At 60.8% G+C, this 28,000-nt stretch overlaps 3 protein-coding genes across 4 annotated transcripts in view; all 3 read left to right on the top strand.

Moving 5' to 3' along the window:
- Window position 1: 1 nt before the first annotated feature.
- On the top strand, window positions 2–12,753 carry ELAPOR1 (endosome-lysosome associated apoptosis and autophagy regulator 1). Its single transcript, XM_054290724.1, has 22 exons — window positions 2–153; window positions 2,227–2,347; window positions 3,337–3,529; window positions 4,596–4,743; window positions 5,274–5,354; window positions 5,604–5,709; window positions 5,787–5,936; window positions 6,295–6,383; window positions 6,455–6,632; window positions 7,232–7,360; window positions 7,443–7,533; window positions 7,614–7,719; window positions 7,794–7,931; window positions 8,034–8,288; window positions 8,904–9,077; window positions 9,940–10,105; window positions 10,751–10,847; window positions 10,923–11,024; window positions 11,592–11,718; window positions 11,786–11,964; window positions 12,045–12,210; window positions 12,413–12,753. The coding sequence occupies exons 1-22, from the start codon at window positions 55–57 to the stop codon at window positions 12,479–12,481; spliced, it is 2,964 nt and encodes a 987-aa protein (XP_054146699.1). The 5' UTR covers window positions 2–54; the 3' UTR covers window positions 12,482–12,753.
- A 729-nt stretch (window positions 12,754–13,482) lies between these two features.
- On the top strand, window positions 13,483–20,900 carry SARS1 (seryl-tRNA synthetase 1). Its single transcript, XM_054290727.1, has 11 exons — window positions 13,483–13,674; window positions 15,710–15,780; window positions 15,940–16,020; window positions 16,566–16,724; window positions 17,176–17,319; window positions 17,476–17,631; window positions 18,371–18,592; window positions 19,015–19,144; window positions 20,005–20,162; window positions 20,249–20,378; window positions 20,453–20,900. The coding sequence occupies exons 1-11, from the start codon at window positions 13,539–13,541 to the stop codon at window positions 20,605–20,607; spliced, it is 1,542 nt and encodes a 513-aa protein (XP_054146702.1). The 5' UTR covers window positions 13,483–13,538; the 3' UTR covers window positions 20,608–20,900.
- A 1,353-nt stretch (window positions 20,901–22,253) lies between these two features.
- CELSR2 (cadherin EGF LAG seven-pass G-type receptor 2) overlaps window positions 22,254–28,000 on the top strand; it is a 31,044-nt gene continuing 25,297 nt past the window's right edge. For both annotated transcript variants that reach the window (XM_054290817.1, XM_054290816.1), the window contains exon 1: window positions 22,254–26,093. In XM_054290817.1, coding sequence (XP_054146792.1) covers window positions 22,286–26,093 — 3,808 coding nt within the window. In that variant the 5' untranslated portion in view covers window positions 22,254–22,285. The remainder of the gene's footprint in view (window positions 26,094–28,000) is intronic.

The following is a 28,000-nucleotide window of genomic DNA, read 5'->3' as shown; positions in this document are numbered from 1 at the left end:
GCCGGTGCTCGCACCGGCCGAGCTGCCGCCGTTGCCGCCGCCGTTGCCGCCGCCATGGCCGGTACCGGAGCCCGGTGGATGCCGCTGGCGCTGTGTCTGGCTGTCACCGTGTCACCGGGACGCACCGGAGAGCAGCTACACGTCTGCAAGGAGGTACCGGCACCGGGAATGGCGGGGGGCGGGGGGGGGATGGGGGGGTGCGCAACCGGTAACACACCGGCACCGCTGCAACCACCCCCAAATTCCCCCCGCACATCGATGAAACGGAGTCCCGGAGCACGGGAAGGCCGCTCCCTATGAGATGGGGGGGACAAGGAGGGGACAGGTGGGGGTCGGGCATCTCGGTGGCACTGGGGATGGGGTATCTCCTGTAGGGGGGAGGGAGTGGCCGATCTCCTGGGGGCCCAGGGAGCAGTCTTTGCTCCCAGTGGCTCGGCCAGAGCCCGAGGGTCTCCTTTGGGACCCCAACTCGTGTCACCCCATCATCGTCCCTATGTCCCTACCCCTCAGACACATTGGGGTCTCCCTGAGTGCTGCTGGGGGGTGACAAGGAGCAGGGGGGGGGCAATCCCAACGGCCACGTGTCATTCCCAGTCCAGCACATGGTATTCTGTGAAGAAAAACTGTCACTCACCAGGATCTGTCCACCTTGGGGACAGCGGGTGAACCCCCAAATGCTCTCCCTGGGTTGTGCGTATTGCCCCCCTCTCCCCAGTTTTCCTCCCCCCTCCTCAGACCCGCGCCTGCTTTTAATCTGGGCCAGGATTTTTTTTTTTCTCTGATCCAATTATTTTTGTCCGTGTTCCATGATCCAGAGCTGGAAACAATAGACTGGGGCTGGCACCTGCCCCAGGAGCGATCAGTCCCCCAGAGGAGGTGTCCCCTGTCCTTCACAAGGGACAGCCCTTCTCCCTCCCCTGGACAGAGCAGAGTTACAGTGGCAGTTTTGGGCGCCCTCCACCCCCAGAGCCACCCTGGGGCTGAATTAGGTCAATTTATGTAGATTTAATGAAAACATGGAAAAGTTTAGGAAGAGAGAAAAAATACCCTCTCCCCAAGGAAATCCCTCAGGACTGAGAGCAATGTGGTAGTTCAGGGCTGCTGAAAGTTGGAGTGACCCTCCGGGTACCCCCAGGGGGGTGGGGACCTTTCTCTGTGTCCCCATCCCATGGCCAGAGGGGTTCCATGCTGCCTGTACATGGGCAGGGGGTGCGGCAGGCATCTCTCTGTCCTCAGTTTTCCTTCTCCACCCCCCTTTTACCTCTCCAATCCCTCTTTCCCCTTCACACCCCCCCCTCCCCCTCTTTCCCCCCCCCATTGCTGTGTTTCCAGCTGATGGGAACATCAAAGCAGTTGTTTTCTCATCAACCTGCCACGCTCCAGCAGCCGCCGGGAGCATGAAGCCACAGCACCGGCTCTGACACCTCAGCGCTGCTGCGGGGGGTGGGGAGCTCCCCTTGTACCCCAAACCCCAACACCACCACCAGATGTGTCCTTCACCCTGCCCACGCCGTCTGTCCCTGGCGTCTCCTCACCGGCCTTAAGGCAGTCCCAGCTTGGTGCAGTGGGAGGATGGGGGGGTCACGGTGCCTCTGCTGTCTCCAGCACTTCCTGGTTCCTCCTGGTCTCCCCTGTGCTCCCGCCCTGTGCCCGGGCTGCTCCCCGGCTGGATCCGGGTTGTGCCACAGCTGTTTGATGAGCAAAGTGTGTCACAGCCGCGCCAAGGGGCGTGACAGTGCCATGTGATCCCAGGAGCATGGAGGGGCCGCAGGGGTTCCCCTCCACACCAGGGAGGGGTGCAGGGCTGCTGCTGCTCCAAGGCTCCTGAGCAACCCCAGCCAGATCATCCCCCCACGCACAGCACCCCCATTTCCCAGCGTCTTCTCAAACTGCCCCCCCTCCCCCTGCCACAATGCTCCCCCACTCTGAGCATCCCTCTGGTCCCCAGCTCCCCTCAATCCAGAGCATCTCCCACCCAAATCCACCCCCATTTTCCAGGATCCCCCCACATTGAACTCTCCCCTGCCCCAGTATCCCCCCACTCTGAACGCCTTCTCAGGCCCCTCTCTCCAGGCCCTGGGCACCACAGGACATTGCCACACCTTAACTCAAAACCATCCCTTGAAGGCACTGCTGGACCCAGGGGCCAGCCCCTGTCAGGGAGCAGAGGGTGCAGGGGCAGCCCAGGGCACAGCTCCCTGCACGCTCCCCCCGTGTCTCCTGCAGTCCGAGTACCACTACGAGTACACAGCCTGTGACAGCTCAGGATCGCGCTGGAGGGTGGCTGTACCACACACACCTGGACTCTGCACTGGCCTGCCTGACCCTGTCAGGGGCACTGAATGCTGTAAGATTGCCACCAGGGACCGCTAGGGGTTAGGCTGGGGGGTGGGAATGGCAGGGATGGGAAATGAGGGCGAGGGGAGGGAGAGAGTGGGGAGACAAGCACAAGCCATTGTTGGCTCCAGTGCAGGCAGGAGCATGGAATGGGATCATTGGGATGGTAGAAGAACTACAAGCACTGGGATGGGATGGAATAGGAATCACACACACAGCAACTCCCTGGGATGGGATGAGAGGGATGGGAACCACACACACACACAAAGGCATTGGGATGGGATGAGGCAGATGGGAATCACATGCACACACAGATAGGATGGGATGGGAATCACACATAAAGTCAAGGAATGGGAATCACACATAAAATCATGGAATGGGATGAGAGGAATGGGAATCTCACACACTGGGATGGAAATCCCCTCATCCCACACATGCACCAGGACAGAATGAGCAAGATGAACACTCACTCACCTGAATGGGATGAGAGAGATGGAAATCCCACACACATAATGGGATAGGATGGGAATCCCACACATGGGCACTAGGACAGGATAAGAGGGATGGAAATCACACATACACATGCATGAGGATGGGAGGGGAATCACACACACAGTCACCAAATGGAATGAGAGCCATGGCAATCTCACCACACACACATGCACCAGGATGGCTGAGCAAGGTGAGAATTCCCCTCACACAAACTTACCAGGAGGGATGAGCAGGATGGGAATCCCAAACACATGCCTCCCAAAGCCTGGAGGTGCCCCGGTTCCATGGTAGAGCGTTACATCCTGCCTGGATTGGGCAGAGCTGGGCATCAGGTACCAAAACTCATGGATGGGGGGTTGCCTTTGTGGAGTGGTAAGAATTGGGGATCCCAGTACCTCCACCAGTTGGAGCACTTGGAAATGCAGAGCTGAGGGTGATGAGGCTGTAGCGGCACCAGGAGGACTGGGGGTGACCCTCCATGCCCTGTGCCCCCGTCTCCATTGGCAGCATTCTCCTGCAAGGCGGGTGAGTTCCTGGAGATGCAGACGCAGACGTGCCGGCCCTGCGCTGCGGGCACCTACTCGCTGGGCACTGGTGTCCGCTTCGATGAGTGGGACGAGGTGCCCCATGGCTTCGCCAACGTGGCCACCAACCTGGAGGTGGATGACGGCTTTGGTGATGCGGCAGAGAACTGCACTGCGTGAGTCACGGTGTCACTGGCTGTGACGCCAGCACACGGGCACCTGGCCTGTCAGCACTGGGTGCAGGGCACAGGGAGGAGAGGGTGGGTGTGACACCCCTGTGCATCCATAGTGCCCCTGTGCATCCAGCTGCCCCGACACCCTTCTGTCATCCTGCCCTGGGAGGTGACACCAGCAGGGCATTACAGGGGCACCCTGGTCACAGCAGGGGAACACCTAGCAGCATCCCCCAACCCCCAGAAGTGGCAGGACCCCAACCCCATGGGACCTCCACATCAATATTCCTTGGGAACGGAGCACCCATGGAGGTCCCCAGAGCTCCTATGGGGGTCTCTAAAGGGCCCATGGGGGTCCCCACACCCCTATGCCACCAGCGAGAGCCTTTTCTGCCACAGTCCTTTGATCCTCACTAGCAACCTTTGAGCTCTTTTGGTTGTGCTGGCAGCCACCAGACCCTTTCAGTTGTTGCACAGCCATTAAACATCCCACCAGCAGCCACAAAACCGTCTTACATGTACCACAGCCATCAAGGCCTCTCAGTTGTACCAGCAGCTGTCAAGCCCTCCCAGTTGTTCCGCTGCCGCTGAATTTCCCACCAAATGGTTGTACCAGCCACTGGTACACAACAAATACCAACAGCCACCAAACCCTCCTGGTTGTACCACACCACTGAGCCTTCCCAGTTGTACCAACAACCAAGAAATCCTCCCAGATTTACCAACAACCACCAAACTGTCAGTTTTACTGGCACCACCACGCTGCTCCATTGATGCCCCTCTTATGCATTCCCTACTCCCAGTAGTGTGTTCCTCATCCAGCCACATTCCCAGAACAGGGGGACCCCATCCTCTTCTCCTTGCAGTCCACACTCCACACGGCTCTCAGTGGGCCGGGAGATTCTCCCAAGGGAGATGTGGCTAGCCATCACACCTTGTCATGTCCCTAAGATGTGCCCAAGCCCTGTGCCTCCCATTTCTCCCCTGCTTCCTGGGGACCCTCCCAGCTGTCCCTACAATCCTTGTCCTGCCTGCCAAGAGTTGTGACAGGATATATCACTTGCCCCAGGTCAACGTGGGTGCCACTGGGGGACTACGTGGCCTCCAACACAGATGAGTGCACAGCCACCCTCATGTATGCTGTGAGCCTCAAACAGTCAGGGACTGTCACCTTCGAGTACATCTACCCTGACAGCAGCATCGTCTTCGAATTCTTTGTGGGTGATGGGGACAGGAGTGGAGGATATGGGTCTCTGGGGACATGGGAGGGTCCTTGGGGGCATGGGAGGGGTCTCTTGGTACATGGAGGGGTCCATCGGGATATGGGAGAGGGTCCTAGATGGCATTAAGGGTCCCTAGGTACATGGGAGAGGTCCCTTGTGACCTGTGTGGGTCTGTGGAGACTCCTCAGGGGTCCCTGGAGACATGGAAGGAGTCCCTGAGAACATGATGTGCGTCCCAGGGGACATGGCAGGATCTCTGGTAGATGTGACAGGGGTCTCTGGGGACATGGGGAAGGGGACCCTGGATATATGGGAGGGGTTCCCTGGGGACATCATGGGGATCCTTGCAGACATGGAGGGGTCCCTGGTGACATGAGGGGAGCCCCATGGGATATGGCAGTGGTTCATGGAGACATGAGGAGGGGTCCCTAGGAATATGGAGGGTCCCTGGGAGCATGGGAGTGTGTCCATGGGGACATGCAGGGTTCCCTGTGAACATGGGGTCCCTGACACTCTCCCTGCAGGTGCAGAACGACCAGTGCCAGCCCACGGTGGAGGAGTCCCGCTGGATGCGGACGACAGAGAAGGGTTGGGAATTCCACAGCGTGAGTGTTCGGCGGGAGATGACATCGGGGGGAGGTCCCTCGGTGCTGCCCCGGCGTTTCTCGTCCCTCCCGTGGGACGAAGATGCTCCACGAGGCTGAGGAGGGGGCGATGGGTGGTGACAGACGGGGGTGCCACACACCCCCCTCTACTGGTGCCAGCCCCCTCCTCGGCAGCGGGATCCCCCACCCATGGTGCCAAACCCATCCCTGGCAGTGGGATTACCCAATCCCATGGGATCCTTCTCCCAGGTGGAGCTGAGCCGTGGGAACAACGTGCTGTACTGGCGGACCACCGCCTTCTCCGTCTGGTCCAAGGTGCCTAAACCGGTGCTGGTGAGGAACATCGGCATTACAGGTGGGTGGGGGCAGGAAGGAGGGTCTCGGGGGTCGTGCACCCCCGTCCCCGCTACCTGAGACTCCTCCCCCTCCCAGGGGTGGCCTTCACTTCGGAGTGCTTCCCCTGCAAGCCCGGCACCTTCGCCCCCGCTGCCGGCTCAGCCGCCTGCCAGCCCTGTCCCGCTGACACCTTCTCTGGCAAAGGGGCCACCGCCTGCCAGCCCTGCGACCCTGACACCTACGCCGGTGAGAGGCGACACCCGGGGCTCCCCCCGCCCAGAGCTGTCCCTCTAGTATTTGACCCTGGGAAGGGAAGGGGTGATGTGGGGAGCAGAGGTGACCTGACATCCCCTGGTGGCGACAGTGTTGGCACCCCTGTCAAACCTGACACCTACGCTGGTGAGGGGGGGACACCCTTAGGGGTCCCTTTGTCCCTGCAATCTGCACTGCAGGAGTGGCCCTGGGGGAGGGAGAGATGATGTGGGGAGTAGGGAGCACCCACTACCCCTTGGCTGGGAGGGAAGACAAGGACACCCCGCGTGGTGGGAGCAGCGCTGGGGTCCCCGGGCTGTGCTGGCTCACCCGCCGTGCTCCCCCTCGGCAGAGCCCGGTTCGGGGTCCTGCAAGCCACGCCCGCCCTGCACGGACAAGGATTTCTTCTACACCCACACGGCCTGCGATGCCCGTGGGGAGGTAATGCAGGGGCAGCCCGGGGTGGGCCCCTGTCCCTGGTGTCCCCCCCAGCTCACCCGCTGCCCCGGCAGACCCAGCTGATGTACAAGTGGGCAGAGCCCAAGATCTGCAGTGAGGAGCTGCCGCAGGCGACCCGGCTGCCATCCTCGGGGGTCAAGACACGATGCCCCCCCTGCAACCCTGGCTTCGCCAAAGGCAACAGCAGCACCTGCCAGCCCTGTCCCTATGGCTTCTATTCCAACGGCTCCGGTAAGGTGGCCCCGTCATTGTCCCCAAGGCGTGATTGGGGCAGCCTGAGCTGCTGGGGGAAGGTGGGTACCACTCCTGTGCAGGGTTGTCCCCTCCTGTCCCCATGGCTCCAATAAGGACACCCCCACCATTGTCCCCAAGGAATAACTGGGGTCTCTGGGGCTACCAGGGGGATGTGAGTGCCACCTCAGTGCAGAGTTGTCCCATCCTGCTCCCATCATTGTTCCAAAGTGGTGACCAAGGCACCCAAAGCTGACAGAGAGAAAAGTGCTACCACCCTGGTGCAGGGCTGTCCCTATGTATCCAGTAAGAACATCCCAGTTATTGTCCCCAGTAAGTAACTGGGATCCCTGGAGCTCCCTAGGGAAGATGGGTGCCATCTCAGTAGAGAGCTGTCCTCTCCTGTCTCCACCATTGTCCCCAAGAGGTGGTTACCAGGTCATCCCAAGCTGTAGGGAGGGGAATGTGGTACCACTCTAGTGCAGGGCTGTCCCCTCTTGTCCCCATCACTGGCCTCAAGGGGTAAGCAGGGCACACCAAGCTGACAGAGGGGGAGGTGGGTGCCACCCCTGTGCAGGGCTGTTGCCTTCTCTCCCCAGCCTGCCTCAGTTGCCCAGAGGGCACTGAGCCAGTGCTGGGCTTGGAGTACAAGTGGTGGAACGTGCTGCCCCCCAACATGGAGACCACCGTGCTCAGCGGCATCAACTTTGAGTACAAGGGCATTGCAGGTAGTGGCAGAGGGCTGTCCCTTCCCTGTCCCTTGCTGGGGCACGGCCAGGGACCTCTCTGAGTGTCACTGCACCCCTGCAGGCTGGGAGGTAGCTGGGGACTACATTTACACGGCAGCTGGAGCCTCTGACAGCGACTTCATGATCCTCACGCTGGTGGTCCCTGGCTTCAGGTGAGGTGGGGGCCACCACCAGGGAGCAGGGGGGACACAGCCATGGAGCAGAGCTAGCAGTGTCCCCACGCTGTCCCCAGCCCTCCAAGCCCAGTGCTAGAGGACACAGAGAGCAGGGAGGTGGCCAGGATCACCTTCGTTTTCGAGACGCTCTGCAGCGTTGGCTGTGAGCTCTACTTTATGGTGGTGAGTGGGGGGACACAGCAGTTTCAGGGGGGGCACAGTGAACTTGGGTGGTGCCACCTCCCCCGTCCCCACAGGGTGTCAACTCACACACCAACACTCCGGTGGAGACATGGACAGGCTCCACAGGGAAACAATCCTACACCTACCTGGTGGAGAAGAACGCGACCATGAGCTTCACTTGGGCCTTCCAGCGCACCCCCTACCATGAGGCGGTGAGGGACAGGGGGCCCTGCTTTGAGAGGGCTGGAGGGCCCCCACTTTGGGGGATCTGGGGGAGGGTGGGGGGCAGATGGTGATGGTGCTCTCGGTGCCAGGGCCGGCGGTTCACCAGTGATGTGGCCAAGCTGTACAGCATCAACGTCACCAATGTGCAGGGGGGGGTGGCCTCCTTCTGCCGCCGCTGTGCCCCCCAGCCCACTGGGTCCTGTGCCCCGTGTTCCCCTGGCAGTGCTGTGGACCCCAGCTCGGGCACCTGCCAGCCCTGCCCGCCTGGCACCTACCTGCGGGGCCACCCCTCCGACGGGACGCCCACCTGCCATCCCTGTGGCCCTGGCACACGCAGCAACCAGGTGACTGGGGATGGCAGGGGGTCCAAGTGTCCATAAGTGTCCCCATGGGTGATGCCAAGGGGCCCCAGAGGAGTGACACCAGCCTCCCCCAGAGCCAGGATGTCCCAGATGGTGGCACTGGCTAGCACCAGGAGGGTGACAGCATCACGAGTGGGTGACACGAGCCTCCCCCAGTCATCCTGGGTGCATGACACTGTGTCCCCATGGAGGTGACACCAGCCCCTTGCAGCCATTCTGGGTGCGTGACAAGATGGGTGGCAGTGTGGGTGACTGTCTGACCCAGAGTGCGTGATGCCTGCCCTCCTTGGCCATCTCCAGGGAGGTGACACCAACCCTGTGGCAATTCTGGGTGGATGGCAATGTGGGTGACAATGTCTAATCCTGGGTGGGTAATGCCAGGCCCCCAGCTGTCCCCAGAGAGAAGACACCAGCCCCTCCCAGCCATCCCAGATGGGTGACAGTATCTGACACTGGTGGGTGGCAGTCAGTGACCCTGGTGGGTGCCACTATGGCCCTGCTGTCTCTCAGGGGTGGTGCCAGCTCTCTAGAGTCCCCCACAGGGGTGTCCCCAGTGGGTGGCAAGGCCATCCCTGAGCTCCCTGTCCCTGTTCCCAGCTGCGATCGCTATGCTACAACAACTGCAGCCTGGCACTGGCACTGCCAGGCCGGATGCTGCACTTCGAGTTCCCATCGCTGGGCCAAGGTGCCGGGGTGGGCACAGGGCCCGGCTTCACCCCCAAAGGGCTGCGCTACAGCCATCACTTCCGCCTGAGCCTCTGTGGGCACCAGGTGAGAGACGTGTGGGCAAACACGTGTGCACATGGGAACACACCCAGGGGCGGGCACAGGCACACGAGTGCAAACACAGGTACATGAGTGGGCACTCAGGAGAGTAGGCACACATGGGCAGGAGGCCATGGAAACATGCATGCAGACATGGGAACACACCTGGGAAGGCACACAAGGACACACACAGGAAGGCAGAGGATCATGCATGAATATATGGGAACACAACTGGGCTCATGGGTGGGTGGTCATAGGAACACAAGTGCAAACATGAGCACACAGGGGGTGTGTGCACTCACAGGCACATGAGTACAAACATGAGCACACAGGTGGGCACACAAGTGTGGGTGGGCACAAGCACGAGTGCAAAGATGGGCACAATGGGTGGGTACTCAGGAGGGCAGGCACAGGAACACAGGTGGGCACACATGGGCAGGAGGGCTCACAAATACACATGCACACATGGGCATCTGCATGGGTGAACACAGGCACACACTTGGGCACACAGACGGGATGGGGCATGCAGGTGGGCAGACACAGACACACATGTGCATATGTTCTCGTAGTCATGCAAACACAAGGACGTGTATGCAAACACACATTCCCACATGCAGGTGTGCAAATGCAGGTGTGCAAATACAGGTGTACGTACTGTCACACTTGCACATACACACCCGCCCAATCACTTGTGCACAGTCTCACAAACACACCTGCACAGTTGTGCAGACACATGTGAACACTTGTGTAAACACATATGGACACTTGTGCAGCCACACCTGTACACCTATGGCCCTGCACACACAAATGCCAGTCGCTTGTACACACAGTCTCACTCCACACACGTGTGTCATGTATGTCCCCACAGGGCAGGAAAATGGCCTCATGTGCTGACAATGTGACGGCAGGTCTGGGGGGCCCTGCCCGGGTGGTCACCTCTTATGTGTGCCAGGCCATTCTGGTGCCCTCCGATGTCACCGGTGCCCGTGCAGCTGTGTCCTCTCAGCCTGTCAGCCTGGGTGACCACTTGCTGGGTGAGCAGGGAGGGAGGGGGGACACCCTGGGACACTGGGACACACCCCGAGGTCGCTGAGACACATGGGCAGGACAGACACTGGAACATCTTGGTGGCACTGGCACACCAACACTGGGACTCCTCAGGGGGACTGGGACACATGTGTGGGACAGGAACTGGAACAACCTTGCAGCACTGAGAGTGGGACACCTTGTTGAGACTAGGACAGCCTGGTGGCACAGGGACCAGGACATCCCAGTGGCACTGAGAGTGGGATACCCTGGTGGGATTGAGACACTCTGCTGGGACTAGGACACTGGCACTAGGACATTTCAGCAGCACTGGGATACCTTGGTGCCACGGGGACACCCCAATGGGACTGAAATACACCCTGGTGGGATTGGGACACTACAGAGCACCTTTTTTGGGATTGGGACATTGTCACTGGTATATGTCACAGACAACCCCAGTGGGACTGGGACACCATGGTGTGATTTGAGACATGCTGGTGGGACTGGGATACTGACACTGGGACACCCTGTTGGGATTGGGATATCCTGGTGGCACTGGGACACCCTAGTAAGACTGGACCCTCTGGTGGCACTAGGACACTGGGACTGGAACACACCCCAGTGGGACTGGAGACACCCCTCTCTCCCTGCAGGTGTCACCACCAGCTCCGTGCTGGACGGCATCGTGTCTCCCCCAGAGCTCTTCCCCCCCAGCCACCCTGACCTGCCTGACATCATCTTCTTCTTCAGGTGCAGGCAGGTGACAGGGGATTGACACCCACACTGTACCCCACTGTCCTCCTGACCCCCCATGTGCCCTGGCAGGTCCAACGACATGACACAGCCCTGCAGTGGTGGCCGGGCCACCACCATCCGCCTACGCTGTGACCCCCTGCGTGTCGGCATTGGCACCCTGGCTGTCCCGAGGTGGGGAGGGGACACGGGAAACCCCGAGGGGGGTTTTGGGTGAACAGCATCTCCTGCTGTCAGGGTTGGGCATATCCCTGGGGTGCCTTGCTTTGGAGACACCATAGCCACAGTGTCAGTGTCCCTCACTTTGAGGCGTCACCCTGGCTGTTCCCAGGTGGGGGGGGGGGGGGGGGGGGGCGGTGGGACACTGGGGACACCAAGGGGGGCTTACGGGTCTCCCAAAGTGACCCAAAACATCTCCTGCTGTCATGGGTGGGCATGTCCCTGAGGTGCTTTGCTCTGGGGAAGACACTGACATGGCGTCAGATTCCCTCACCCTGAGGTGTCATCCCGGCTGTGTCACCGGCGCCCTGCGTGTACTCAGGTTGGCAGTGAAACAAAGGAGTCCCCGGGGGAGGTTTGGGAACCTCCAAGATCCCCTGCTGTCAACGGTAGATACTTTGGAGTGCTTCACTTTGGGGTCACTGCTGTCATGCTGCCCCGACCTTGGGGTGTCACCTTAGCTGTAATCCCCACTTTCGAGTGTCACCGTCACCTGAGCCCCTCCATTTTGTCCCTCCCCAGCAAATGCCCCGAGGGCACCTGCGACGGCTGCACCTTCCATTTCCTGTGGGTGACGGCCGAGGGATGTCCCCGCTGCTCCAGCTCCCACCACCGCCCCATCGTCGGCGCCTGCATCGGCGGCGTTCAGGTACCGCCCCGTGCCCCGGGCTGGGCAGCGGCTCCTGCGGCCCCTGAGCCCCCTTTCCCCTCATCAGAAAACCACCTACGTGTGGCGGGAGCCCCGACTGTGCCACGGCGGAGACGGCCTGCCGCCGCAGGTGATCCAGGCATGCCGGAGCGTGGATTTTTGGCTAAAAGTGGGAATTTCCACTGGGACGGGCGTGGCCGTCTTGCTGGCCGCGCTCGCCGCCTATTTCTGGAAAAAGACTCAAAAGTGAGCAATTGGCGGCGGGATTTGGGGACACGGGGGCTAGCACTGTCACGGGGAGGTGATGGCACCGCCTGCGTTCCCAGGTTGGAATACAAATATTCCAAGCTGGTGATGGACGCGGCGGCCCGGGAGACCGACGCGACGTCGCCCGATAGCTGCGCCATCATGGAGGGGGAGGACGCGGAGGACGAGCTGCTCTTTGCCACCGAAATGTCACTTTTTGGAAAACTTAAAGCCCTGACGGCCAAGGTGAGGGGTGGGGTGGGGGGCGGAAACAACCCTGGAGCAGCCACCGCAAAAGCCGTGGTGGGGGTGGGATTTGAGGATGGTCCATGCCTCAATTCCCCACCCCGGGGGTGCTCCGGGCCTCAGTTTCCCCACTCCAAGAGGGGCTCTGTGCCTCAGTTCCCCACCCCGGGGGGCTCCGGGCCTCAGTTTCCCTACCCCACAGCGGATGCCGGATGGATTCGACTCGGTCCCGCTCAAGACCTCATCCAGCAGCACCGATCGCGAGCTGTAAGAGGACGGGGGGCACCCTCGCATCCCGCAGCCCTCCCGGGAGCTGTGACGGGCCGGAGGGGCACCCACGGACACCCCGGCCCCGGACAGCTGTGAAGGGAAGGGGGGGTACCCACGGCCCATCCTCTGCACCCCCAACGTGGCCTTAGGGACCCGCTTCGGACCGGAGCCTCGTTACGGCTTTTGTACGTGTGTCCCCACTCGTGCCCCCCACTGTGTCCTCCCCATACCGAGCACCTAAAAATGCCAAATACAGGAGTGGGATTTGTATAAGGGCTCCATGTGTGTGGGCACACGGGGGCGGGGGGACACGCCTTGGGGATGCAGGGAATTGAGCGTGGGCACCAAAAATGGGTGGGGTGAGGATGTGGGGGTGTTCCGCAGCGTGTCACACGCGTGGGAGTGGGTACCTAGGGGTGGGGTGAGGGAGCAGCGGAACTTTTGACTTCTATCTGCACGCCTCTTCATGGGGGAAGTGCTGTAGGGTCCCCCACATGGGTGAAGGCGCCGGGACCCCCAGGGAGGGGACAGTGGGGTGACATGGGGTGACGTGGACGGCCACAGTCGTGCCATGGGGCGCTGTAGAGAGGCATGGGGTGGCTTTTGGGAGCCCCAAGAGCAGAGGGGTGCGAGGTGTCCTGGGGTGGGAGATCCGCAGAGCCCACCAGTATGCCTGGGATGTGGCTGAGGACCCCCAGGAATCCTCGGGGTGCGAGGGCGGAGACCCCTCTGGCGGGGGGGCTCAAGGATGCTCGGACCGCTCGGGCCTCTCCAGACCGCGCCATATCCTCCCCAGACCCTCTCAACACTTCCCGATACCCCCGTCCGACCGCTCTGCCCGGGCCTGCCGGCCCGCCGGAAGTCCCTCACGGGGGTCAGGGCTGCTCGGGCCCCTCCCCATGGCCCCCGTGCCCCGCCCGTCCTGCTGCGCCTCCTCCCGGCCACCAAGGGGCGCTGCTGCGCCCCCGCCCCACGGCCGCGGCCACGCCCCTTCCGCGCACGCGCGCGGAGCAGCTGTCCCGCCGGCGCTCCCGGTGCCGCTGCCGCCATCACCCGTCATGGTGCTGGACCTGGACCTGTTCCGCGCCGACAAGGGCGGAGACCCCGCCATGGTGCGGGACATGCAGCGCAAGCGCTTCAAGGACCCCGGGCTGGTGGATGCGCTGGTGCGAGCGGACGGCGCCTGGCGGAGGTGTACGTGGGGATGGGTGGGTGAGGGGAGGCAACCTCCGGGCTGGGGGACTCCCTTGTCACACGCGGGCGTATCTCCCCTTCCCGGTGCCTTTCCCCCCACCCCGTCAGCCTGGTGACCGGTCCGTAGGTGGTAGGAACTCCCCACCATTTCCCCTCCTCGGGGATGGGGGATCCCCTAAGGGTCCCTCTCTCCCTCCCGAGGAGCTGGAAGCGGCCCCCACGCTGATCCCCGAACCTCCTCGATGAAATGGGGTGACCTTTCGGGAGGTCTTTCCCATCCTCCCCGGCTGTTTGTCTATTCATCCCCAACCCTCGGGGATCACCTCGGTGGATCACTGCCCTCCGGGACTGGCTCCTGTGGGTAGGTCACAGCAGAGACCGAGGGCCTGTTCCTGGGCGGATCCCCCTCGTCCCTAATTCCAGGGGTTGAGGTGGGAGAAGTTCTCCCACTAGACCCGCCTTCTGTCCTCCCAGGCTGGGGGGCAGATCCCAGGTTCCCCTTGGCCCGAACTTGGATCCCGTCCCATTGCGATCCCCAGGGATCCGCTCCCTGCATTGCCGCAGGATGCAGCTGGGCGGGGGGGATCCTAGACAGTGCCACCCCGAGATTTGGGGTACACCCACACCTGGGCGGCTTGGGCGGGTGGGGTGCAGGAGCCCCCTCCTCGTAGCTCCCGGCGGGATATGGGACAGCGGGAAGCGCATCCAGCTCCGTCAGTGGGTGCCGGATGTGGGGAGGAGTTGGAGGGCGGCGGGAGGAGTGGGTACCCCCAAACCCCGCCTTTCCTAGGGCCCCCCGGCATTCCATTGCTGCGGAATGAAAGCGGCGCTTGAGGCTCCCCTTTAATGCGTTCGCCTTGATGTCCAAGGGGTCCCCCGCTTCCCAGCCCCCTTCCCGCGGGCTCCGTGTCCCCAGGACGGCGGTGCTGGAGAATGGCGGGTGCTTGCAGGGTGAGGCAGGATGGCGGGTCGTGTTGGCTGATGCAATCCCGCGGCGCCGGTGCGTGGAGCCCGTGCTGTGCCGTGCTGTGTCCTGTTGGTGTTCCCTGGGGACTGATCCCTCCTGCTGATTGGGGTGGCACGTTCTCAGCGTAGGTGCCCCCAGTTTCAGCTGCCCTGGGTCCTGGGCTCTGCCCTTCCCAGCCCTGGGCTCACAAAGGGGGAACATCCATGCTCCCCTCATCCAACACCCCCCGAATCTCGTCATTGTGGCCTCAGATCCCAGGGTCTACTCAGTCCTTAGCAATCCCATCCTGCTGAGGGAGGTGTCTCATCACAAGGTGGGGTCCCAGCACAATGCGGGGGTCCCATCCTAACAGGGACGTCCCAGCACGGGAGGCTCTGGGCCTGTGGAGGGAGGGATGTTATCCTGGCATGGGTGTCCCAGTGCAGCGTGAGAGGGATCTCATCCTGGTGTGGGGGTCCTAGCCCAGCACTGGGGGGTCCAAGTGAAGTATGGAGATCCTATACTGATGTGGAGGGTCCCATCCTGGTGGAGGGATTCCCATTGTGGCAGGGTGGGGTTCCCAGTCCAGCATGGGGGTCACAACCCAATGTGGGGGATCCTAGCATGGGGTGGGGATCCCATTCCAGTACATTGTTCCAAGCCGGGCATGGGACTTCACCCCAGTGTGGGGGACCTCATCCCCCCATGGGAGTCTCAGTGTGGAGGTCCTATGCTACTGTGGGGGTCCTAGCCCAGCACGGGGAATCCCAGTGTAGGGTTCTCATCTTAGAGTTGGGGTGTCCCATCCCAGTATGGTTCCAGCATGTCATGGGGGTTTCCAGCCTGGCATGGAGGTCCCAGTGCAATGTCACTCCAGGTGTTTTCCAGTGACATCCCTACTCCTTGCAGCTCTGCTCCACACGATCAACCTCTGTCCTTCCAAAAACCCCAGGGATGGTGCCTGTGGATATTCTGGGAACTGCCACCCCCCTTGCTGCTCCCATGGGGGCTCCATATCACCTCTCTGTACCAGATAGGGGCCCCAGCCCTTCTCTCAGTCCAGGTGACAGCCCCTGCCTTCCTTTCCAGGCAGGTTTCGTGCCGACAACCTGAACAAGCTGAAGAACCTGTGCAGCAAAACCATTGGGGACAAGATGAAGGTGGGGCACGAGTGCCCTGGGTCACCTTATGGTGGGACATCACCAACTGGTGACATCTCTCCTTCTCCCAGCCCTCCAGTCTCTCCCTTGTGTCACTGAGGGATGTTTTCCCACTGGAATTTTTAACTCTCCTGGGGTTCCTTTTTCCTCTTGCTGCAGAAAAAGGAGCCAGTAGGGACGGATGAATCTGTACCAGAGAGTGCACAGAACCTGGATGAACTCACGGCTGATGTCCTGGGGGTGAGTGAGACCCTCAACTCCCTCCACTGTGCCTACAGTTTGTCCAGAGCTTTGCCTGGAATTGCCCAAATTGGTGGCCTAAAGTGCCCACCAAATGACGGGGGACTGCCTGTTGCCCCAGCTGGGAGGATCCTTTATCTCTCATTCCCACACCAGCAATAAGTGACTCTTCCTCAGTGTCCTTGATCTCCCCAGCATCACCCTGTGTCAGTCAAGGGCTGATCCCTGGGAATTTGAGCAGCCTCAGTCCTTCTGTGTCCTCAGTGTGTCCCTCCCTGCCTGCTTCCATCCCAGTTTGATAGCCACTCTGGTTAATGGAAATGCTGGCTGCCATGGGAGCAGCTCAGGCCTTCCAGATTCCAGCTTGTCACCCCTTTATCCTTTCAGGCTGTTCTTGAGTGTGTCCAGCCCAGGGACCCACTCCAGAATATGTGGAGGGTCCAGAATTCACCATGCTGGGCCCAGGATTCCCTGTGCTGGATGAACAGGACCCTCTTCCCAGTGGTCTTCTCTCTCCCCCACCTCATCCGGAGGTCTCTCTGCAGTGTCTCCAGGTATCCCAGATAAAGAAAATTCGGCTGCTCATTGATGAGGCCATCCTGGAATGCGACTCCGAGCGCCTGCGGCTGGAGGCTGAACGTTTTGAGAGCCTCCGGGAGATTGGGAACCTCCTCCACCCCTCTGTGCCCATTAGCAACGATGAGGTGGGACACGGGAAGGGAGGTGGGGCTGGGTCAGAGGGGCTAGGAAGCTCACAGTGGGAAGCAGGGGGCTCCCAGCAGGGGATCCCCCAAGCCTGTCTGGGTGGGCGGGTGAGGGAAATCTGCATGACAAGCCAGCATATCCCACTGGGATCAGACAAAGAGCAGCTCAGACAACACTGGGCACACTATTGTTGGGGGAATTCATGGGAAAGGCGCTTACTGCGGTGAGGACAGGGTCTCCCTCTGCTGCCTCCATTCATCCCATGGGAATATTTTCGCAGAGGGAGCACAACTGGGCCAGGCTTGCTGCCAAGTGGCTGCACAATAAGCTACAGGCTGGAGTTTGAGCTCCCAAAGTGGGCCCAGTGTGGTTCAGGGGCTGGTGTCACAGCATTCCAGGGCACTGAGGAGGTGACAGGCTCCCGCTTCTCTTTTTTCCGGCTTCCTGCAGGATGTGGACAACAAGGTGGAGCGGGTGTGGGGTGACTGCAGCTGCAGGAAGAAGTATTCTCATGTGGATCTGGTGGTGATGGTGGATGGCTATGAGGGGGAAAAGGGCGCCGTGGTGGCTGGCAGCCGTGGCTACTTCCTTAAGGTGAGAGCTGTGACCTCGGAATGATTGGGTTCAGAGAGGAACGAGGAGGAGCAGGGGCCTTGGGTTCTCCTCCCCTGGAGTTGATGATAGACCCTCTGATCAAGGAGTGGCCCAGCAGAGTGTGTGCGTGACAGGCAGTGTGACCCTTGTTCCCAGGGCCCGCTGGTGTTCCTGGAGCAGGCGCTGATCCAGTATGCGCTGCAGAGCCTCCGTGCCCGGGGGTACACCCCGGTGTACACCCCCTTCTTCATGCGCAAGGAGGTGATGCAGGAGGTGGCCCAGCTCAGCCAGTTTGACGAGGAGCTTTACAAGGTAAGGGATCACTCCAGATTTGGGACTTGGAAGCAAGCACCCCTCTGGGACTGTGGAGAGGGAGGCAGCAGGGTCCCCTCTGCCCTGGCAAGCTTGTGGTGGTGGCAACAATGGTAGTAGTGGTTCCTTCCCCTCTCTGTGGGATTCATCTCCACGTTGTGATGGTGGTGATGTGACAGGGAGATGGCTTGTCTTGGGGGTCCACCTCTGTGGGAAACACCTCCATGGGTGACACTGCAGTAACAAGGAGGTGGCTCATCTTGGGTCCATCTCCATGGGCCATGAAGTGACAAGGAGATGGCTGGTCTCCCGAGTCCATCTGTCCATCTCCATTGGTGACGTTGGCGACAAGGATGTAGCTTATCTCTGGGGTCCATGTTTATGGGTGCCACATGATGGTGATGAGGTGGTTCGTCTTTGGGATCCATTTGAACAGGTGACACATGATGGCAGTGCAGTGACAAGGAGGTGACATGCTCTGGGGGCCATCTCCATGGGTGACATAGGTGACAAGGAGGTGGCTTGTGATGGTGATGACGTGACAGGGAGGTGGCTCATCTCTAGAGTCCATCTCCACGGGTGATACAGGTGACTCGTCCCTGCCATCAGCCCCTTTGAACGACCAATAAACTCCCCCTGTGATGAATTCCCAAACCATCTGGTGCTGGAAAACCTCCCTGCTGGTCTCTGGAGGTGCAAGAGCAGCTAGAAGAAGGCTGGTGGCTCATGTCCCCTGCAGGTGATTGGGAAGGGCAGTGAGCGGGCGGAGGACAGTTCCATCGATGAGAAGTACCTGATCGCCACGTCCGAGCAGCCGATCGCCGCCCTGCACCGCGACGAGTGGCTGCGGCCGGAGGACCTGCCCCTCAAGTACGCGGGGCTCAGCACCTGCTTCCGCCAGGAGGTGGGGTCCCACGGCCGGGACACCCGCGGCATCTTCCGCGTGCACCAGTTTGAGAAGGTGAAGGAGCGGTCCTGGGAGGAATGTGGGATGTACTGAGGGTTGCTGTGGGGTTCCAGTGGGAATTCAGCATGTTCCAGTGGAAATTCATGGTGTATCTGGTGCCACTGCAGCATACCCAGCAGGAATTCAGGGTGTACCCATTGTCACTGTGGTATACACCCCAGGAAGTTGGGGTGTATACCCCATGTCACTGTGGGGTTCCAGTGGGAATTCAGGGTGTACCTGGTGTCACTGTGGGGTTCTGATGGGAACTTCGGCTATACTTAGTGTCACTGCAGGTTTCCAATGGGAATTTGGGGTGTACTGGGTGTCACTGTGGGGTTCCAGTATGGAATTCAGGCTGTACCTGGTGTCACCGTGGGGTTCCTGTGGGAATTGGAGCTATACCTGGTGTCACTGTGGAATTCCTTTTCCTGCAGATTGAGCAGTTTGTCTACTCCTCCCCCCATGACAACAAATCCTGGGAGATATTTGAGGAGATGATGGCCACAGCTGAGGAATTCTACCAGTCCCTCGGGATTCCCTATCACATCGTCAACATCGTCTCAGGTAGGGGCTCCTGTGCCATGGGGGGTTGAGGGGGGCGCTGACCTGCTTCCTGCATGGCAATTTCTTGTCTCTGGCTCATTGCTGTCCCCAGCCTGAGACAGAGGAAGAGAAGGGGACATTTTGCTTTCTGTGGAATCCTCAGCCTTGCTCTGGGTCCGTGGGAATGGGTGTGAACACTGCTGTGATGGATTGTTCCTGCTGTCCCTTCCAGAGGGACAGTTGGAGCGTCCCAGCTCCTCCTGGAAATGCTCACAGGAAAAAGATCTGGTTTAAAAGCTCCCTGTGGCTGAGCTTTATCCCCTTTATCCCATTGGCAGAGCAAGAACCCCACATCCCCACTGTTGAGCAGAAATCCCTCATTCCTGTGTCCAAGCAGGAATCCCAGATCCCCATGGCATAATCCTACCTCCCCATAGTCAAGTGCAAAGCCCATGTCCTTGTGGCTGAGAAAGGGCCCTATGTTCCCATAGCTGAGTGGGAATCTCACATCCACAAAGCTGAGAGAGGCGCCCACATTCCTGTGAGTAAGCGGGATCCCCATATCCCCATGGCACAGCAGGAACCCAGTGTCCTGTGGCTGAGCAGGAGTTCCCCAGCTCTGTGTCTGGGCAGGACTCCTACACCCCCATGTTCCCATGACCAAACAGCATGTGGCTTGTTGACCCTGTGGCCAAGTGGGTACCCCACATTTCCATGGCTGAGACGTAACCCCACATCACTATGGCAGAGCAGAAATCCATGGTGGATCGGCACCAAGCTGCTGGAATGACTTTGGAGGCTTCACCCTACACTCTGCCCCAGGACAGGAAAATTCAGGATGGCAAGTGGGAGCGTCCCACTCAGCACTGTTCCCTCTCCAGGCTCCCTGAACCATGCAGCCAGCAAAAAACTGGATCTGGAGGCTTGGTTCCCTGGCTCTGGCGCCTTCCGTGAGCTTGTCTCCTGTTCCAACTGCACTGACTACCAGGCCCGGCGCCTGCGCATCCGCTATGGCCAGACAAAGAAGATGATGGACAAGGTGAGGCTACTGGGCATAGGAGAGTTCTTCCTGTGTTCCTGTGCTTTCCCCATGTCACAGGTGTCCCCTGTGACCCCCTGCCACAGGTAGAGTTTGTGCACATGCTGAATGCCACCATGTGCGCTACCACCCGCACCATCTGTGCCATCCTGGAGAACCACCAGACCCCTGAGGGCATCCGCATCCCTGAAAAGCTCCAAAACTTCATGCCTCCAGGTAACATCCCCCTATGCCTTCCCCATCCCCTGCTTCTTGGCCGGGAGGGTGACAGTGGTGCCTTGTACCCCCAGACCTGCGGGAGCTGATTCCATTCATCAAGCCGGCACCCATTGAGCAGGAGCTCTCCAAGAAGCAGAAGAAGCAGCAGGAAGGAGGGGGCAAGAAGAAGGCAGGGGGGGGACGCGACCAGGTGCTGGAGGATCAGATGAAGAACATGGAGGTCTGAGGGTGTTCCCTTGCACCCCAAGGACTTTGAGGGCCTCCCAAGTCATCTCACCTTCATTGCCAGGCTGTGCCCTTCATCATCGTCTTTGCTTGGAGGGGAGTCACCGTCTGTCCCCCCTGATCCACAAAGAACTGACACTGTCAGGGCGCTGCCCCTCTCCCTGTGTGTCCCCCTTACCCTGCTGAGTCGGGCTGCGATTCCCCTGTGTCCCCCTCGTGCTGAGTGGTCCTGGGGACCCCCGTGCCCATGTAACATGACCCTCCTCCGTCCGAAATAAAGCCAAGAGCTGCTGAGCTGTGTGTTCTTGGGGGCTTCCGAGGAAAGAATGGGGGGGGTCCAGCCCGGGGAGGTGTCTCCGTTGCACACCACCCTTCCCCTCCCCCCGCACCTCCCTCCTCCCCGTTCTCCCTCCCTCCTGCCAGCCCCACACAAAGCCCCAGACAAAGCTCCTTTGTGATGCTAAGTGGGGCCGAGGGCCCTCAGCCTCAGCTGCTGCTCGCCCCCCGCTCCGGGGTGCGGTGATACACGGGAGGGTTGCCCCCTTTGCCCCCTTCCGTCGCCATGCAGGGAGGCCTGGCTGCCGCCCTCTGCTCTGCGTGGGAAACCCCCGGCAGGCCTCGGCTGTCGGGTGGAACCGGCGGGGAGCGGCCCAGTGAGTCACCGGAGCCCCCGGCGGAGGCGGGGGGGTTCGGCGCTCCAAGCGCCTCCCCGGCGCTGGGGGGCCCCTCCCCGGTACCCGTCGGACCCGTTCCGCCGCGGGGGGGATGCGGCTCCGCGCCGCCTGCCTGCACCCACGCGACCGGCGCCGGCTTGGGCGGCGGGGGGGGGCAGCAGCCACAGACCGCGGGGATCCGCCCCCGTCCAGCTTCTCCAGTCTCTCCCAGTCTGTTCCAGCGCCCCCGACATCCCCAGTCCCTCCCAGTTTGTCCCAGCGGCCCCCAGCATCCCCAGTCTCTCTCAGCCTGGTTCAGTCGCTCCCGGTCTGTTCTATTGCCCCCGGTCTTGGTGCGGTGGGACGAGGCCGGGGGTCTGGGGTGGGGATGTGGCACAGAATGAGGGGAGATGGACGTCCATGTGAGGAGTCACGACCGGCGGTGGGGACACGGAGGCCTTGGGGGACAAATGTCACACGTGTTCTATGTGCCACACATGTACTGGGCGTTTACACACATGATCTCTGTGCTTTGTCACACACGTGCTCTCTGTCTCACGTGTGTATGCTCCGTGTGTGTTTCACATGTGCTGTGTGTGTCACATACATGGTTCCCATGTCATATGTGATCACAGATGCCTGTGTGCCTTGCGTGTGCGACGTGCGTGTTCCCCGCGCGTGCAACACGCATGCCTGCAATGCACAGGTGCGTGCAAGGCCCTCCACATCTGTGTATGTACGTGTGTGCGCGCAGGGCGCACGTGTGCACCTCACACGACCGTGCACAACCTGCGCACCTCGTGTGTGCGCAACCTGCGCGCAGTGCGCGCTCGCTCCCCCTGCGCTGCCGCTGCCGGTGCGGGCGCCGCCGGCGAGTGCCGGGGGCGGCGGCGGCGGCTCCTTTAAGAGCGGCCGAGCCGGTGACCTGGCGGCTCCGCCCCTGCGGGCGCGCGCGGGCGAGGGCGGGGCGCAGGCGGCGGAGCGGGTCGCTGCGGGCACCGGTACCGGCACCGGGGGGCAGCGGCCATGGGCCCTCCGCCCATCCGCCGGGCCGCGCTCCGGCTGCTGCCGCTGTTGCTGCTGCTGCCGCTGCTCTCACCGGGACCCGCCATCGCCACCGGCATCAGCTCCGGCGTCGGCACCGGCACCAGCACCCGTCCGTCCAGCACGCTACCGGCGCCACTCCAGCTCCGCGGCGGCACCGGGGACAGCGGCGGCGCATGGCCCCCGCCGAGCACCGGGGACAGCGGCGACAGCGCTGGGCCCGCACCGGCTGCGGGCGGCAGTGATGGGACTGCACCAGGCACCGGCTCCAGCGGCGGTGCGTGGACCCCGCCGAGCACCGGGGACAGCGCTGGGCCCGCACCGGACGCGAGCGGCAGCGACGGGACTGCACCAGGCACCGGCTCTTCCAGTGGGGACCGCGGCGGTGGCATTAGGGGGCTCCCAGATATCGGTGGTTCCAGGATTACCGGGGATGTTGGAGGCACCGTGAATGCTGGAGACACCTGGAAGCCTGGAGGCACTGGGGGCGTTGGAAGCACCAGGGACGCTGGAGGCACCCGGGATAGTGGAGGCACCGGGGTTACTGGAGGAACTGGAGGCACTGGAAGCACCCATGTCCTCAGGGGCACCAGGAGTGCTGGGAATAGTGGACACACTGGGAACACCAGCAGCCCCATGGAGGACTCTGGGAGCACTGGGAACATGCTGAGCACTGGGGATGTTTGGGGCACTGGGAGCACTCCAGTCCCCAGGGGCATCAGGAATTCTGTACTCACTGGGGAGACTGGGAGGTTCTCCAGAGGTGCTGGCAAGACTAGGAAAGTCCCCAGGGATACTGGGAACACCAGAGATACTGAACATAATGGGGAGACTGGGAAGGTCCCTAGCAACATCAGGAACACTGTGGACACTGGACATGCTGGGAACGCCGATATCCCCAGGGAGACCAGTGGCACTGGGGATGCGATAGACCCTAGGGATGTTGTGGAGTTCCAGACCACAGCAGTCCCCAGGTCCCCCATACCTCATCACCGTCCCTGCCGCAGCCCCAACACAGCACCGCAGTTCCAGCCCTCCAGCTACCAGGCCACAGTGGAGGAGAACCGGCCAGCAGGCACTCCAGTGACACAGGTGACAGCACAGGACCCTGATGAGGGGGAGGCAGGCCGGCTGCAGTACTCTATGGCTGCGCTCTTCGACAGCCGCTCCGATGACCTCTTCACTGTAGACCCTGTCACTGGTGCCATCAGCACCGCTGCACCACTGGACCGCGAGAGCAAAAGCACTCACGTGTTCCGTGTGACAGCAGTGGACCATGGGATACCCCAGCGCAGTGCCATGGCCACACTGACAGTGACAGTGAGCGACACCAACGACCATGACCCCGCCTTCGAGCAACCAGAATACCGGGAGAGTGTGCGAGAGAATCTGGAGGTGGGCTATGAGGTACTGACAGTGCGGGCCACCGATGGCGACGCTGGTCCCAATGCCAACATCCTCTACCGCCTCCTCAATGCCGGTGATGCCAATGAGGTCTTTGAGATCGATTCCCGTTCAGGCGTCATCCGCACCCGTGGCCCTGTGGACCGGGAAGTAGTAGATGCCTTTGAGCTGTTGGTGGAGGCCACAGACCAGGGCCAGGATCCAGGTCCCCGGAGTGCCACAGCCACTGTCCGCATCGCTGTGGAGGATGACAATGACAATGCGCCGCAGTTCAGTGAGCGACGTTATGTGGCACAGGTCCCTGAGGATGTGGTGCCCAATGTGGCGATTTTGCAGGTGATGGCCACCGACCGTGACAAAGGCAGCAATGCACTGGTGCACTACAGCATTGTCAGCGGCAACACCCGTGGGCACTTCTACATCGATGCGCAGACAGGCACGCTGGATGTCGTTACCCCTCTGGACTACGAGGTCACCAAGGAGTTCACCCTGAGGATCCGGGCGCAGGACGGTGGCCGCCCACCTCTCTCCAACATCAGTGGTTTGGTTACCATCCAGGTGTTGGATGTCAATGACAATGCACCCATCTTTGTCAGCACGCCCTTCCAGGCCACCGTGCTGGAGAATGTCCCCATTGGCTACTCCGTCATCCATGTACAAGCCATTGATGCCGATTCAGGTGACAACAGCCGGTTAGTTTATACCCTGCTGGAGACTGGCACCAGCTTCCCCTTTACCATCAACAACAGCACCGGGTGGATTGTGGTGGCCTCTGAGCTGGACCGGGAGGTTGTCGACTTCTACAGTTTCGGGGTGGAGGCGCAGGACCATGGCACCCCCCCAATGGCCTCCACAGCCAGCGTCAGTGTCACCATCCTGGATGTCAATGACAACAGCCCTGAGTTCACCCAGCGGGAGTACGGCGCCCGCCTGAATGAGGATGCTGCAGTGGGCACCAGTGTCCTGACTGTCTCTGCTGTTGACCGTGACGCTTACAGCGTCATCACATACCAGATCTCCAGCGGCAACACCCGCAACCGGTTCTCCATCACTAGCCAGAGCGGTGGTGGGCTCATCTCCCTTGCCCTGCCCCTGGACTACAAGCTGGAGAGGCAGTACCTGCTCACCATTGCTGCCTCTGATGGCACCCGCCAGGACACTGCCCAGGTGGTTGTCAACGTCACTGATGCCAACACCCACCGCCCCGTCTTCCAGAGCTCCCACTACACCATCAACATCAATGAGGATCGGCCAGTGGGCACAACAGTGGTGGTCATCAGTGCCACAGATGAGGACACGGGGGAGAACGCCCGCATCACCTACCTGATGGAGGACAGCATACCCCAGTTCAGTATTGCTGCTGATACTGGTGCTGTCACCACCCAGATGGAGCTGGACTATGAGGACCAGGTGTCCTACACCTTGGCCATCACAGCGCGGGACAATGGTATTCCGCAGAAATCTGACACAACTTACCTGGAGATCCTGGTGAGTGATGTCAATGACAACGCACCCCAGTTCCTCCGTCATTCCTACCAGGGATCCATCTATGAGGATGTCCCCACTTTCACCAGCGTCCTCCAGGTCTCTGCAACTGACCGTGACTCTGGGCTGAATGGCAGGGTCTTCTACACCTTCCAAGGGGGTGATGATGGTGATGGTGACTTCATCATTGAGTCCACCTCAGGCATTGTCCGCACCTTGCGCCGTCTGGACCGGGAGAATGTGCCACTGTATTCCCTGCAGGCATTTGCCGTGGATAAGGGGGTCCCAGCCCGGCGGACGCCAGTAGAGATCCAGGTGACGGTGTTGGATGTCAATGACAACCCGCCCGTGTTCGAGCAGGACGAGTTTGACATCTTTGTGGAGGAGAACAGCCCCATTGGGCTGGTGGTAGCCCGGATCACCGCCACCGACCCCGACGAGGGCACCAATGCCCAGATCATGTACCAGATCGTGGAGGGCAACATCCCCGAGGTCTTCCAACTGGATATCTTCTCTGGAGAGCTCACCGCCCTGGCTGACCTGGACTATGAAACCAAGGCTGAATACATCATGGTGGTCCAGGCAACCTCGGCACCACTAGTGAGTCGGGCCACCATCCATGTGCGCCTGCGTGACACCAACGACAACAGCCCCCAGCTCAAGAACTTCGAGATCCTCTTCAACAACTACATCACCAACCGCTCTGGCAGCTTCCCTGGGGGCGTCATTGGCCGCATCCCTGCCTATGACCCTGACGTCTCTGACCACCTCACTTATGCTTTTGAGCAGGGCAATGAGCTCAACCTTGTGCTGCTGGACCCACACAGTGGGGACCTGCGCCTTAGTCCGGCCCTGGACAACAACCGCCCACTTGAGGCCGTCATGAGGGTGTCTGTCTCTGGTAAGACCCCCACCCATAGAGGCACCTTGCAGGAGGAGTGAAGTTTGTGGGTATATCAACCTCTATTTCTGCATGGAGGCGAGGTGTTATGGGGTCTCACTACCCTGTTTTGGCTGTCCTCACCTTCCAGATCAGAAGGGATGATGTGTTGTGGGGTCCCATGACTCCACTGAGGTGTTTTGGAGTTCTGCCACCCCGTCCTGGTTGCCTCCACCTTCCAAATATATGGGAAAGGGGAATAATGGGATACTGTGCCCCCCTCACACCCCAGACATCCAAGCTGGAGGCTGTTGGGGTCCCTAGCACCCCCTTTGCTTTCCCCACCCCCTTGGGCTGTCGTGCTGTCCAGAGGTGGTCCTGGCACTTCTCTGTCTGTCACTGAGCAGGGTGGGGCAGGACCCAGTGCACATATTGGGGGAGCAGAGGCTGGTGTAAGCCAGCAGGGTCCTGGTACCCTTGGGGGCTTGTTATGAGGGTGTGATGGGTGAATCTGGGAAGGCTCAGGGTGCAGTGCAATATTGGGGGAGTCCTGGCACTGCCAAATTTGTGTTTCCAGGAGACTCCACTTGAATGAATTCAGTGCAGGAGACACAAGGCCTGGTGTGTGTATTCGGGGGGGCAACCTGGCCTCCACTGAGAGGTCCCCAAACCCAATGTGGGGGGGATCATCACAAGATAAGGGGGGTTGTGCCATCAATTGTCATCACCATTTGGGTGGTGGGGTGTCCAGGAGGTGTTTCTGGGGGATAGGAGTCACCCCAAGGTGGATGATCACCTCCTTGGTCACCCCCAGGTCAGGGAAAAACTGGGTCACAGGCCATGCCTGATGTCCATTGTCCCCATCACCCCACAGCTTCCCCTGGCAGGGGTCCCTGCTCTGGCCACACAAAGCAGGGGGCCCAGGGCACAAAGGGTGGGGGCAGGGAGTCCCCCGTGTCCCCCCGCAAGTGCAGGGGCAGGCGGGAGGGAAACAAAAGGTCCAGCCATAGCTGGGCCCTCGCGGCCGCAGCCATGGTAACCTTCTTCCCCCCGCCAGCCACTGGCTACCAGTCACAGGCCACGGGCCACTGGGCAGCCCTGGCCCCTGCCACCCCCTGCAGCACTTCCTTCTGCCGGCTTGGCCCCCCACCTGTCCCCATGTTCCCTTCATCCATCTGTCTGCCTGCTCCCCATCTGTCCTGCATCTCACTGCCCTCAGCCAGGGGGTGGACAAAGGAGAGGAGAAAGGTGGGTGCCCCAGTGCTTAGCAGAGATTTTGCTGCCCCAGCCCCACAACTAACACCAACCCCACAATCAGCACCAGCCCCTTAACCAGCACCATCCCCATACCAGCCCCAGCCTCAGAAACAGCTCCAACCCCACAAACCAGCACCAACCCCATAACCAGTGCTGACTCCATAACCAGCCTCAGCCTCATAGACAGAATCAGCCCCATAACCAGTCCCAACCCCATAACCAACCACCAACCCCATTTAGATGCCCCACCCCACAGTGTCCAGGCAGGATGGGCACCCCATGACCCACACTGTCCCCCATTCCATGGTCGCCAAGTGGAATGGGCATCCACCACCAGCACCAGCCCCATAACCAGCGCTATCCCCGTTCAGTAGTGGCCAGGTGGGACAGGAGCCTTGTAACCAGTTCCATCCCCATTGCCAACACCATCCCCATCCTGTTGTCCCTACCCTACGTAGGTGGCATGGGCACTCCAGAAACAGTACCAGCCCCATAACCAGCACCAACCCTATAAGCATCACTTTCCATGCCTTGGTGGCTGAGTAGGAAAGGTCCCCCATAGCCTGCACTGTCCCTACCTGACTGTATCCATTCCATGCTGGTCAAGCAGGATGGGCACCTCATAGCCATTATTGTCCCCATTCCACAGTGGCTACATGGGCCAGGTGTTT

This window comes from Melozone crissalis, unplaced genomic scaffold (assembly GCF_028551555.1).
Source record: "Melozone crissalis strain CALT ecotype California unplaced genomic scaffold, PUWL_Pcris_2 ptg000086l_1, whole genome shotgun sequence".
Lineage (NCBI taxonomy): Eukaryota > Metazoa > Chordata > Aves > Passeriformes > Passerellidae > Melozone > Melozone crissalis.
The sequence above is the reverse complement of the archived record's forward strand: the minus strand, read 5'-3'. Positions and strand labels throughout refer to the sequence as shown.

Coding starts and splice junctions, on each gene's coding strand:
- ELAPOR1 (XM_054290724.1), top strand. CDS start 55: ATGGCCGGTACCGGAGCCCGGTGGATGCCGCTGGCGCTGTGTCTGGCT. Junction 4,744..5,273: donor GCATCGTCTTCGAATTCTTT/GTGGGTGATGGG, acceptor CTCTCCCTGCAG/GTGCAGAACGACCAGTGCCA. Junction 10,106..10,750: donor CCTGGGTGACCACTTGCTGG/GTGAGCAGGGAG, acceptor CTCTCCCTGCAG/GTGTCACCACCAGCTCCGTG.
- SARS1 (XM_054290727.1), top strand. CDS start 13,539: ATGGTGCTGGACCTGGACCTGTTCCGCGCCGACAAGGGCGGAGACCCC. Junction 16,725..17,175: donor TGCCCATTAGCAACGATGAG/GTGGGACACGGG, acceptor GGCTTCCTGCAG/GATGTGGACAACAAGGTGGA. Junction 17,632..18,370: donor TTGACGAGGAGCTTTACAAG/GTAAGGGATCAC, acceptor TGTCCCCTGCAG/GTGATTGGGAAGGGCAGTGA.